The sequence below is a fragment of the Nanorana parkeri genome, unplaced genomic scaffold, assembly GCF_000935625.1.
Source record: "Nanorana parkeri isolate BGI_ZX_2015 unplaced genomic scaffold, ASM93562v1 scaffold1941, whole genome shotgun sequence".
NCBI classification, from domain to species: domain Eukaryota; kingdom Metazoa; phylum Chordata; class Amphibia; order Anura; family Dicroglossidae; genus Nanorana; species Nanorana parkeri.
In genome coordinates, this window is record NW_017308209.1 from 240,992 (window position 1) to 255,198 (window position 14,207).

At 39.1% G+C, this 14,207-nt stretch overlaps 1 protein-coding gene across 1 annotated transcript in view; it reads right to left on the reverse strand.

The window, feature by feature from the left end:
• Window positions 1–13,148, reverse strand: part of DLGAP3 (DLG associated protein 3) — a gene marked incomplete at its 5' end in the record, with an annotated part of 16,326 nt that extends 3,178 nt beyond the window's left edge. The window contains 2 exons of the mRNA XM_018572123.1: window positions 5,657–5,748; window positions 12,721–13,148. Coding sequence (XP_018427625.1) covers window positions 5,657–5,748; window positions 12,721–13,148 — 520 coding nt within the window. The remainder of the gene's footprint in view (window positions 1–5,656; window positions 5,749–12,720) is intronic.
• Window positions 13,149–14,207: the final 1,059 nt, after the last annotated feature.

Below are 14,207 nucleotides of genomic sequence, written 5' to 3' on the forward strand. Positions count from 1 at the left end.
AGATTGCTGTATATTCTGTGCTGCAATACATGTTAAGTTTGTTGTACTCTTCTACCTGCTGAGATTTCCAGCTTACCAACTTATGTTCAAGGTATCTACAATCAACACCTCTGTCTCTGTTTGCCCCTGCTAGGTCTGCTACCGTCCCTTTAAGCCTACCAGCAGTTACCTGCTTCCTTGGTACTGCAGTGGTTCTCTCCCTACTTGATGGAAAGCTGTAGGGACAGGAGAGCCAGGAGAGGATCTTAATTGGCTGGTACTGCAGCCTGGACAAGCCTGCCACCAGCAGCCAATGTCAGAAGGACTTGGATTGGCTGTAGAGCAGTCTGCAGGGTACATGGGATGGTGTGCTGCAACCTTGTGCTGCCAAGGCCCCAGGAGACTACAAAGGAGTCTGGATGTGCCTCTCTGTGAGTCCTGGGAGAGAGAGAGAGAGAGTCTTTGCAGTGAGGAGAGCTGCAAGACTGCTGTGTATTGTACCTGGAGCTAAGAGTGCAAAGAGCCCTGGGCATAGGCTATGTTGCTGTGGGAGAGACCATTTGCTGGCGGCAAGAGATTGCCCTAAACTGAGTTATAGGGCACTCAGGGCACATACAATGTATGGAGCAGCTGTCTGCTGCTCAGAGAAACTATGGGGCATTCTGCTGCGGAAAGCCGCATGGTTTCTTTTCTGCTTCTGGGATGACTAGGAATCTAGCTATGCATTCCTATGGTGTTTTTTTTATTTTGGCGGCAGCAGAACTGACCGGCCAATAGAAAACAGTTGGGCGGAGCTTGCTGTCACTGCTAGCTCCGCCCGATCGTGTTTTTTTTGTTTTTTTCTACTCTTTTAACTATTTTTCTTTTCTTTTCTGCTCGGTACCACAAAGGTACGAGCAGAATAGCCGAGCCAAATTTCGGGATTTGACGAAATCGTAGTATGTACGAATTTTCGTTATGAGCAATATTTATTTGCAGCAAAGTGGCATTAGACAAAAGAAAAAAAATTTATTTTTTGTTTCTAGTCTGCAGAAGAAAAAAAGAAGGTGAGGTTCCACCTTAATTGATACCAGCCCCTTTAGGAGGGACACCCCCAAGGAGGGACACCCCCAAGTTAAAAATTAGAAAAAAGGGGTGGGGTTCCCCCAAAAGTCATACCAGGCCTTAAGTCTGGTAGGAATTTTAAGGGGAAGCCCCACCCCCAAAAAATGGGGAGAAAAAACATGAGGTCCCTTTTAAAATTCCTACTAGACCCTTGATTCGAGCACATGCACCCCCGCACCATTCCAGGCCACGTGTTCCCCATTGTGGGGAAGAGGCCCAAGGGCCTCTTCCCCACAGCCCTGGCCTGGTGTTTGTGGAAGTCTGTGGGCAGGGGGGCTTATTTGCATCAGGGTAACCCTTTAATTAAGGGGGCACCAGATGTCGCCACCCCCCTTTTGAATAAGTAAGAGGTACTTGTACCCCTACTCATTCACTAAAGGGTTAAAAGCAAATATAAGTAAAGAAAGCACACATTGTGAAAAAGTCCTTTGATTGAAAGAAAAACAGAGTCAGTTTCTGAAAATTCCTTTATTTTTTTAAAAATGGCTCCATCGATGTAATCCAGCATCAATCATGATGAACGATGCCTGCCGACTCGACGAAATAAAAAAACGCCCGCCGCATTCCGACCCATCCAAACCCAGCGCAGGCTTGCCGCAAAATTACTTCTCTGGCCCGAATGTAAACAAATGGGTTGAGTGAGCCATGACATCATGTGGCTCGTTCCACCCATTTAACATTCTGAGCTATTCAGGAGCTCCTGAATGCCATTCGGGTCTGTGAGCCGAGGTGTCATATGAATGGTATTATGACACCTCTGCTTACAGACCCAAATGGAATGTGGGAGCTCACGAATAGCATTTGGGGGTTCCCGAATGCTTTTTGTGTTATTTGACAAAAAAGGTAATTTTTTTTTCTTTTGTCTTATGTCTCTGCTGCAACGGAAATTCGTACATACTACTGCTAACGAAAATTCAGATTTTATTTTTTTAAGTTGATGCTTTATACAATAAAACTTCATTTTATGAAAGGAAATTGGAAAGAAATTCAGATGCATCAAAAATTTTTGTCATCGGAAATTCGTATTTGTTTGCATCCGTTATTTCTGTCATTCAGAAGTTTGGATGCATCTGAATGCACGAATTCCCGAAAATTTTTCCGAAAAACGAATCTTTCCGAAACAAGTCTAGTGGCTATGCTATTTTTTTATCCAGTTCCATAAATCTCAACCTCTTTATCACTAGTATTGTCATGCTGATTGGTGATAGTGTTGCATTTTATACAAATATATTGGTGTTTTTCTTTATTATGTACTGTATATCATAAGTGTTAAAAATAAATTTATTGATGGTATGTTATGTATGCACTTTTTCAGACCAGATATGGCTATGATTTAATCCCACTGCATCCCATTCTTATTAGCTATCTTTGATACAGACTCTACAATCATTTGAGGAGAGTGCATATGTAGTGGATAGATTTTGATTAGGGATGAACAGATACTTTTCAGATACCAGTGCCGATACTTGGCATTTTCATGAACTACCAGGGTTGCAGCGGTTGCAGCTGGGACCTGGCTCTGGAGCTCCACCACTGTCCTGAAATCATTAGCCTGTATTGTTTTAGAAAAACTGTCACATGACAATAAACAAAAATGTATCAGTACTCGTACTTGTAAGTACTCGGCAAGTACCAGTACTCGTACTCACAAAAATGGTATCTGTGCATCCCTTTATTTATATTTATAAAAACAAAATCATACATTAAAACAGAGATGTACAAATCCCAGGAGCTCTGTGTGCTCCTTACAAATGACAGCTGCCTCCTAACTTTTGAATTTTTCTCTAGTCTAGTCTTGGAGCTCAAAAGTATCGGTACATGTACTCGTACCGAGTACGGTACTTGGTATCTGTGCAACCCTAATTTTGATTATTTTGGGGGGCTGGGGGTCAAACTGGAATTGTTATCCTGTCTTGTTGTCAGGTTATATCGTTAACAAATAAATAATAATTTGTCACAGTGTTATTTCAACTGGTATGCAGCTCAGTTTATGTTGTCAGGTCACATCATCAGCATTGTAGTCAGTTAATTTAACCTCCAGCACTGACTGCATTATACTGAATATGTTCAGGGGACACAGCAATCTATACTGACAGTTGTACATTTAAGACATTGTTGATATTTGCCTATAACTGAAAGGAATTCTGCAGCCAAGATACAAAGATACAATTATGAAGATTAAAAAAGTGTGTTTTATATTATTGGATTCATATACAGTAGTTATCAGAAGAAAGCAGCCATTTTAAATGATTGCTTATTAGAAACATGTCATGAGAGAAACATGGATGTTCCTATTGTTGAACTCCACTTCTAAATGCTAATTGCCTGCCAGTCATGCTGATCTGCTTGCTTCGATGCACTAAGTCTCTAACCTAGAGCAAATATGCAGATATGAACATACATAATTTCTCTGACATTCCTGAGCTTCATTTTAAAATCACGGCAAAGGGGTTGATTTACTAAAAGCAAATAATCTTAGCTTAGTGTATGGGATGACAATTTGCTTTGCAAATTGTCATTTGCATGTAAGAAAACTTTAAAAAACACTGTAAAAAACACACTGTATTTTTGCTTGCACATAATTGTATAACGGAGGTTAGCAGAGCTTGACCTCATTCACTAAGGGAAAATGTACCCACAAAGCGAATAGCCAATATGACTTTAGTGAATTACCCCAGTGAAAATATTAGGTCAGCATAACAGCCAGAAAAGGGAGAAGGTCAGCAATGGAAGATGCCAAGTTTTCTTCATGAAAGAGTTACTTTAAAGTTCGCCTATTAAATATTGGTAAAACTACGACTAGCAATCTCAATCACTGAATGTGTGATGCTAATCTAGGTTCTTGCTCCCAGGTAAGTAAAATAAGTAGGGCCAGGAATACACCTGACGCACTGTGAATAATTTACTAAAAGAGCACAGAATATTGACTTAGCAAAGTAGAAACAGCCAAATATGTTCAAAGCAAAAATCTTGTTTTTTTTCAGATTCCACTGCATTTGATTGGGCATTCAAAGAGTCCAACCGCATTGTTTAAATCTAAATGTGCAATGCCTTGTATGTTTCAGCTTTATGATTAAGGCTTCCCAGCTGCTCTTCTATTTCTGATAAGAATAGAGAAATATATTTATATATACAATACTGCCAAGCATCAAACATCGGACTGCGGGGAAATCTAAAATTCTAAACGAAGGTGATACAAGGATCGCTGAACAAGCAGAGAATAACTATGACTGCCGAGAAGCATATGTATTAACATTCTTTAATCAATGCAGCTTTGCCAAGTAACAACACAAACATTTTGTTAGAAAAGGGGCAAGGACACAGACTTGTGTAGGTTACATAAAATTATCCACCATTAAAACAGAAACCATTAAAAACTATCACAGCTAAACAATGAGCACACTTTAACCATAAATTTAAAGAAAAAAGTAAACAAATAACCCTCTCAACACAGACGCCTGTATTTTGTGGCCCATTTTTTAAATGGAGGACAGGGAATGTACTTACAGAGTTCTCTCTGCTTCATGGTAGCAGGAAGAACTTGGTGATTGGAGGGGGTCATGTGACTTTGACAGATTCTATGACTGAGCCCTTCTCCCTGGCTTTTCTTTAACTCCCATTCATAGTAATTATGCTCTGCCAGCTCTAAACTCCTGAAGCTAGTGAATATAATGCTCATTTATAAACCATATGGCCGTGGTTAATAAATGTGTGTGTGTGTGTGTGTTTTTTTTCATGCAGCTATATGGCTGTGAGATTGCTTTAGCACTACTTTTTAAATGCACCCCTTAGTCTCGAGGGGCCCGCACCAGATGCAAATGAGGTAGATGGTTACTGTTTGGAAGAAGTATCAATAAGTGCCTGGTTACTGCTAGTTGAGTGATGCCAAAAACTTTTTTTTAATCAATTTATTTGGGGGATAGGTCACTTTTCTAGAATAGTTGCACTTTAAAATAGAATTGAACTAAAAAAGTGAAGATTTCCTATGCTCTAAGAACAATTTTGAAATTTGAATTGTGCCTAATCAGTGCCCTGTAAAAAAATACATCTTGTTTAGAATTCCTCCTGAAAAATAGCAGGGCAGTTTCTTTTATGTGAGGGTTCTTAGGCACTCCTGTGCATATGGCCTTATAGCTGCATATCTGTAATGTGAGATCTAAGGCACTGCTGCCTCTGACTGCTGGTCTCAGGAGATTTGGAGTGAGGTTTGGTGATACCACTACTGTGCTACTCACTGTTCTCCTTGGTGGAAGTTTTGACACCAAGGAGAACAGCAAAGCCTTGCTTCTACCATGATTGCCACCTCCATACAGAGACACAATGCAGAACAGGGCATGGTAGGGCAGTAATGAGGAAAAGATCAGCAGCAGGGAGACCCCAGGCAATGTCGGTGACAAGTTTGTTACCCTCTGCCTGCTGTTCTTGTTTGTTTTTAGGCACAGCTTCCATAGCTCAGTTCCTGTTTAAGATATGTAATGTTTGTTTTCATTTAACATACCAGTAAGTTTGTATATACAGTATTGTATATATTGTATTTTATTACTAACAATTAGCAATTAAGATTGTCACATACCATGTTCTGCTGGCAGAGCCGGAAAAACTGCTGCACTTTCTGAGACATCAAGAGCTGAGAGCTTCCAACTGCACTGCGAATCTTCTCCAAAACTACAAAACAAAAGAAAAGCGTAAGAAGTTTGCAATTTGCCTTTCCTGCATAGTTGCTGCTCATTTTTTTTTGGGGCACTGAAAGGGAATGTATGGTGTTGATGACTATATTCTCCTTTTTATGTTCACAGACACAAAGAAAATGTTTTGTCACTTTTAGAAATCAGGATTATGTGAAGTATTGCATAAATATTTCATATTAAGTTAGATCCAGACAGCAAATACTGCTCGGTGCCTTTTCAAATGTTTATTATGCGAATCTCAACTTTTACATAGTTACATAACAGATAAGGCTGAAAAAGACAAAGATCCATCAAGTTCAACCACTGTGTGTGTGCAAGTTTTATGTTTGATCCAGAGGAAGAAAAGACAACTAATGCTATACCAGTATCTCTCACACTCTTTGTTAAAGCCAAAGTACCCAAATAACACAGGTTTTTTTTTTTAAAGTTACATTTGTCATATGAACAATTCTGGTAGATGCCCCCTACATACAAAAACATTAACATTTTTGGAACTTAAATAATTACTGATATATTCTTTAGATAGGATTTATTATAAATGAAGAAGAATTACACCGTGAACTTATCAGAGATACTCCTGAAATACACATACCACTGGTTAAATTCCTATGTTCACAATGTTTGAGCAATTGTATAATTATTTTCTAGCACTAGATGGAGCTCTAGATTCAAATTATCTGGCTGAAGCTAGACTGAGAATTATTTGATGCAACCAATGTACAGCACAACTATTTTTGCCAATAAATAACAAAAAACATTGACTATATTTTTGATGTGACCTGTAGTCGATGAACATATTTTGCTCTAGTACATCAATAGTTTCAAAGTTATATATTTCCAAGAAAAAGCTCAGGAATGTTAGTAAGCATATGTGGCTTCAAATTTCCACAAACTGCAACACACTCTGTTGCGGCCTCAAATTAGGCTTTTTAAAGACAATCATCATCAAGCTCAGAACCTATTCATTTATTTGCACTGGAAAAAATGCACATTCTTATTGAATCCAATGCATTTCACCAACATAGCAAAATGTGCTACAACATCCAGGATGGTGAAGCAAAAATTCTCAGTTACACTAATCCCTGTTCACTAGCTTTTTCAATATAGCTCAATGCTTCCATTTTTTAGATTATTTTTTTCTACTAACTCTTTTAAATAAATCAAAATGTGCCCCTACCCCTGGAAAAAATACCAAGTACACAAGAATGTCCATGCCAAATTCAACTGATCCACGCCTACTCTGTAAAATTTTGTAAAGGGATATACAGAATAATAGGTGGTGGTCTTTCCCATTTTTACCACCAAAGTCTGGTGGCGAATGACCCAGGAGATATCAACAGATTTGACAATGTGCATAAGCCTTGATCACAAGATGCATAATTCCTCCATTGAGGCTCATTTTTAAAGCCTCCATAACAAAAGGAATTAGTCCTCTCTAAGGGCAAAAGGTTGCGGAAGAAGAATCCCAAAGTCTTGACTACATTCAACATGGTGGCAATCCCTCACAGCTATGTAAAGAAAATGGGCATAGGAAAGGGAAGTCTATTTCCTCTTTAAATTAGAATTCTGAACCAACCTTAAGAATGAAGCCTGGGAGAATATGGTAAGCAACCAAGGTTGTTGCTGTCAAGAAGGCTACATCCTGACTAAATAGGAGAGAAAGGCTTCTTAATGGGATTTAAAGGGAGAACCCTGAAGATCTGTGAAGGTCATATTCAAGTGTCTTAGGGGAACAATCTGAGTGCATGTTTGAATTTACCTTTGAATGAAGGTTCTGATGTGAGGCATTGGATATAAGAGGATGCTGCATAAGTAAAGAACTAAAAATACTGAAAAAATGTGAATGGACTATGGATTAAAGGTTGACAAGATTTATTTAAAATCTCCAAAAGAGAATCCAACAGAGCTTCCCCTCTGGCACCTGACTTGGGCCCTAATAGCCACACTGTTGAAGACAAGGGTTGGATTTACTAAAGGAACAGACAATGTTCAATTTGCAGTGAATTTTCACTGTACAAGGGAATTTTCCCTTAGCGTAGTGAATGTGGTGAAAAGTCCATTTGCAAAGAATATCCAATCACGTGCAAGGAGGAAACTTAAAGAAACACAGGATTTTTGCTTGCAGAAGAATGGATGATTAAAGTCAGCAGAGCTGCACCTCATTCACTAAACTAAGGTAAAATTCCCTTGCAAAGTTATAATAGCTGCAACTACTGATCCATACTGAACAAATGTAATTAAAAGCAAGGACTAGCTTGACAGAATAGAAGGATAAATAGGTACAAAAATAGAAGGAAGGATAAAAAGGTAAATCCATAACACCCAAGCATGAATCAAAATCCAAAATGAAAATTCACAGAAGTCAAATGTCACTTACCTTTTCTACTCACATAAACAATTGATACAGACTGCTTTTAAATGCAGTTTACCTGTTAACAATCATGTCATATGGTAATGTACTATGATGGTCTTTAGGCCCTCATACACTTCTGCAAACATTCAACAAGCTAATTGACTGAGCTGGGGCAAAAACTGGGGCAAACTGTTTTATGCATTCATGGTCATGTAAAAATGAACACAGAGCATTTGACAGTAAGTTTAATGCAACCCTTTGAGATCCCTTATACGGTTGCTTGCCACTTTGATATGCAAATTAAAAGCTCTGCTAATAAATGTTTGAAAACATTCATGTTTGACCTTTTTCAGAATATGGGACACTCTTGTCCTTTACTAATCACATATAAAATGTATATTATTTATTGCAAGTACTTTGTCATTTCCTAAAGCTCCAATATTTTCCCTATTTGATTCCACACGAAAAGAACATACAGAAGCCCTAAGCACACTGACAAATGTAATTGTGAACGGTCTCTAACACAGATAGAAAGCATTGTGCAGCATACACCAATAGCTGGAGGTGGCACAAGGTTTAACAAGGAATGCAGGCACATTATGTATCCTAATAGTTTTGTATGTCTCGGAGGGTGACTTCTTTTTGAATATCTTGTATTAATATGTAAGGCCTTTGAACTTAGTACTAAGGGCAGCTCTAACACAATGATGTGAATATAGGGTTACAAGCTAAAGATAGCAGATGAATGTGGTCTTTGGTATGGAATTTAAAGACTGCTATCAGTGGCATCATATTAGTGCTAACACTTAATTGCCAGAATCAGGTTATATGTCAGAAATCTGGTAATCTGATGGTATTCCATTAGCCGTGCTCCTTTCTCCTAATGTGATGATGTTCTTCCAATCCAACTGAGGCAACATAGGAACACTAGTTTATACAGGTGCCTTACTGTTCTTTTTAGAACAAGTGTATAATAATAACAATAATAATACAGAAAGAAGTAATATAGGAATAGATAGTGGGCTCAATCCAGTCAACACAGTTAATGTAGCAAATAAGTTGTCAGAAGTGAATAAAATAAGAAACGAACAACCAACATCAAGGCCAAACAATAAAACTAGTGGGGAACAAGTAGGATATAAACTTTTGTCCCATAACAAGACAGGAATTAAATGTATGTACACCAATGCTAGAAGTCTAGTAAATAAATTAGAAGAGCTTGAAATTATGATACTCGAAGAGGACTTCGATATAGTGGGTATATCGGAGACCTGGCTGGACGGCACACATTATTGGGCTACTAATATAGATGGGTATAACCTATTCAGGAGGGACAGATGTGGGAGAAGGGGGGGGGGGAAACACTTTCTTGGAACAGATGGTGGAGATTCCAACTAGGAAAAATGCCGTCCTCGATTTAATAATTACTAATAATGGGGAATTAACCTCCCTGGTGGTATTCCCGAGTCTGGCTCGGGGTGAATTTTCAATACACTATGTAAGTGAAAGACACGGTCAAGGACAAGCTTTTTATACCAAGAATGATTATCCAGCTTTTAGCGTGACCAAATTTTACCCAGATTCATTCAAACACACAATCACTTTCTTTTTGTGTAACTCTGTACTATACAGGTGCAGGAATCAAATTTCTCATGAAAATGCATATTGCTAAGAACTGTTGTTATACATATTATTACAGTAAACTCCCCATGATATGGCATTCAAGTGACCGGCATGCTCAAGCAACCAGCAAAAAAAAAAAAAAAGAGGGCATAATATGTCTTCGATTTTTTTTGGAGGTTGCTTGATAGATATAGGGACACTAAAAAATGTTGTTAAGAAAATGAAGGAAGGAAAGAATATTTCACTAAGGAAATTCTTTGTTTACATCTTGCTGCAGTTGGCAGCAGAATGTAAACAATGGAGAGCAATCGCCTGCTTGATGTTGGCTATTTCAAATTGCAGTAGCCAATAGCAGTCTGGCTATTGAACCCACCCACTGAGCAGCAGAGTGAACCTGAGAGAGAACTTTCTCTCTCAGGTCTGCTCCTCTGCTCAGTGGGAGGGAGCAATTGTCAGGCTGCTATTGGCTGTTTCAAATTGCAATAGCCAATAGCAGGGTGGCTATTGAACCCACCCACTGAGCAGAGAAGTGGACCTGAGAGAGGAACTGAGAGAGAACTGGCTATTGCTCCCACAAACTACTCACTGTTTCCATTCACCTGCTGGCTGCAGAATCTAGGCGACAGTTTGAACAGTGCTTTACAAAATTAAGGGAGACAGTACAATTACAATACAATTCAACACAAGAGGTTTAGGTGGGCCCTACTCATAAGAGATTAAAAATCTAAAGGGAGGGGTAAATCATACAAAAGACATTCATTGTGTGGAATGAGCTAATGGAGAAAGTAAAACTACATTTCAGGTGGCAGATAGGCTTCTTTTAAGAGATGAGCGTTTAAGGATCACTTAAAGGCAGACAGAGTAGGAGATAGTTGGACAGATTGGGAAAACGAGTTCCATAAGAAGGGAGAGGCGCTGAAACATGCTGGTGGTGAACATGGGAAGAGGAGATGAGAGAGCAAGAGGGCAAGAGATCTTGGGATGAGTAAAGGGGATGATATGAGTGATATTTTTAGATGAAGTTGGTGATGTAGATGGGGCAGAGTTGTAGATTTCTTTGTATGTAGTTGTTAGTAATTTGATTTATTTTTGCTGGATGATTGGAAGCCAGTGGAGTGATTGGCAGAGATGGGCGGAGGCCACCGAGTGGTTGGTGAGGTGAAAGAGTCCAGCAGCCGCATTTATGATAGACAGAAGGGGGAAAGACTGTGTATAGGTAAGCCAATGGGGGTGATTTACTAACCTAAACACACGCACGCACCAGGTGTGTGTGATTTTCACACAGCAAAACGTATTTATCAACCAAAAAGTCTCTAAAAGCATATTTCCACTAATGCCATATATGGAAAAATAATGCACATAATACATATATAATGCTGCTTCACAGTTTAGACAAAAATGGTTAGCTCATGCATTTACATTCCTGCATTCATCAACGCAAGCAACACAACATAGAGCTAATTTACACAACATCACCTTGCAATTCATGCAAGGCTTTGCACAACACACCTGCTGGGTGTGTACACACTACAAAGGTGTTTAGATTCCACCAACAGATCATGCTGGGAGGGAACACACTACAGAGGTGTATACTTGTTTGTGGCGTGTTTATAAGGTTAGTAAATCAACCTCAATGAGTTAAAATAGTCAAGGTGAGAGATAACAAGGGAGTGAATTAGCAGCTTTGTGGTGTCATTTGTTAAGAATAATTTTTTAGATGTTGCAGAGATGAAAGTGGCCTGAGGGGAGAGATTGGAATTAGGGTTTAGTTAATGCGTACAAATCAGTTTTATTAAAGTTAATTTATAACACATCACATGACTAGTTGTTTGACTTATTGTAATTAGGGTCATACTGATAAATGACTGCTTCATAAAGCTAAAGACACACCAATTTATGCCCTTCTGTACAAGCTTTTCAAGCACTTCCTGTCACATGATTCCAGAGTAAATACTAGAGTGAGCTATTGGAAGTAAAAGCAGTCTTATATTAAACCTCAACTACAACTACCAAATCTTTTTTTTACTTTTGGATATCCTTGGACAAAGGTAACAATCCCGTCAAGTTTTAATTGTTGTCCTTGAGCCCACTTGAAGATTTTAGTAATAATCAAAAATCACTGCGCTGGGAATGAGTGACTCGAAATCTAAATAACTAAATAGACCAGCAGCAACTTTGTGTATAAGTGAGTCTATTATGTGGCAAATAAGTTGCGCTCGGTTTCCCCCTTTGGGTTTTGAGAGAGCACTTTCACATCCATTCACAACTAGACCGAGCGCAACTTATTTGCCACATAATAGACTCACTTGAAGATTTTACCACACATCCCGCCTCTTTGACACCAGGACAAGAAATAAGGTGAGTAGTTGTCACTGGGGCAGGAAGACAATAATAAATACCTGACAGTAGTTATAAACCATTCCCATTTTACTGAAGAAAGTGGTTTGTTGCAGTCTCTGTCCAGACTGAAGAATTCCTGCATCACTTGCTACCTAGACAGAAAGTTGAAAGAATATACCCAACAGGTGCACAGACAGCAATAACAGTTTGACAGAGGTCAAGCCCCTTCCCTATTTTTTCAAGAACAAAATAAAGGGTTTTGACTCAAGTTAAACTTTAAGCTGGATATAACGGGTAATAAGTATCCCTATTGTCATTAGGTTTATTACATTGTTTCCTGATGAATATGTGACATAGCAATCAATATTATATACCTATGGGGTTGATTTACTAAAGTCAAATAGGCTGTTGTTCACTTTGCAAAGGAACTGAGCTAAGTTTGCCTTCAGCTAAGTGAATGAGTGAAGCTCTGCTGACTTCCATCATCCAATCATGTGCAAGCAATTGATCACGTGCAAGTTTCTTGCACCTCATTGAATAATTCCCTTGCAAAGTGAACATCCTATTTGCCTTTAGTAAATCAACCCCATGACTCTCCCATATGTGTTTACACGACAATACAACAGAACTTACTCTCCTCTGGTAGGTCATATTCCTCTGCATCTCTTTCCATTTGTTGACACCATCCTTCCATCCTTTCCACTTCTGCCTGCAACATCTTGATGAACCACTCCCCATCACGGTGACAAGGAGATGCTCTTCCAGAGTCCGGGAGGCTACGAGTGGCTCTGTCCATCCATGATTCTTGGCGAGCTTCCTCTGCTGTATCATACTGCATTTGATAGTCCTCTCTGTACGCCCACTGGCCCTGTGTGTGCACTGTCTTATACACTGAATACTGCTGGCTGGTGTCTGAGGGCTCAGAAGAATGGCGCTGAAATGAACATCCAAATTGCAGGCCCTTGTCTTCAGTGGGAACAGTTAGTCCTGGGAAGCCTTCGAGCTCCAAGTCAGCTTGCACTCCAGCTGTTACACTGTTAGAACGCTTAAACCTGGCTTTCCTGATGATAAATAATATCGAAGTTAAAGAAATATAAGCTGCAACATGGAAATGATTTACTTGTTTATTGTAAATCTTTATGGAGAATTCAAAATTCTAATCCACCTACTCAATAAAATATAGCAATAAATCAACTTCAACATTTGTGCTTTTGTCATTGTATTACAAAATACATGAGATAGTAACTTTCTTATCAGGTCAATTTCACTAGTAAAATCAGAATAACAAGGAGAATGGGAAGACATGAGATAAATTTCAATTTGTAATGCAAAAGATAATTCTTTGTATCTCTTTCTCTAGAAATCCTTTCTAGACTGATTCAGGGCTATTGCATGCTCTTCATGTTTGTAAAAGGCTTAGCTGAGACCACACTGGTTGAGCTGACTGCATACCGTAGACATAGACTAACTAGATGTTATCTCAAAGGTATGCATTTAATTTACAGAGTACCACATATGATAATGCCATCTCAACTTAAGAATGAGCATATAGGGTACAGGTCACTGACTTTTGAATGGCAGAAGACAGGCATTGGAATATTTTGATATTACTGTGAGGTGAGGCTATGGCTCAATGGCTGCTGGCACGGGATAGAGTAACAACGATATGGAAGGGGTTACTTTCGTGTTAGGGAACCATGTAGGAAATAGGCTAGTAGTAAGATCCAATGATAGGCAGATCATTTATCTGTTAAGCGTTAAGATTAGGACTATGCTCTAGGCAGTTTAGTGTTAGAGGGGAGGTTAAGCATTTAAACCTACTTTGGCCACACTTTGCTTGATTTTGTGCTGAGTCAGCTGAAATTCCAGCAGTGTGTGGCTCTGTCAACACCCCTTCATTTCACAAAATTACATTTTTTAATGGAGCTATGCCACATTTTTTTTCTGAACAGTGACTGCACCCAAACAGCTGCAGTCCTTGCTTTGCTATTCTGATAGTGCACGCCTGCGCAAACCAGATACCCTAGAGCAGTGCTCCCCAACCTTTTTATCGCCGCGGACCGGTCAACGTTTGATAATTTTACCGCGGCCCGCTGAGGGGGGGACGTTGATTGTTTATA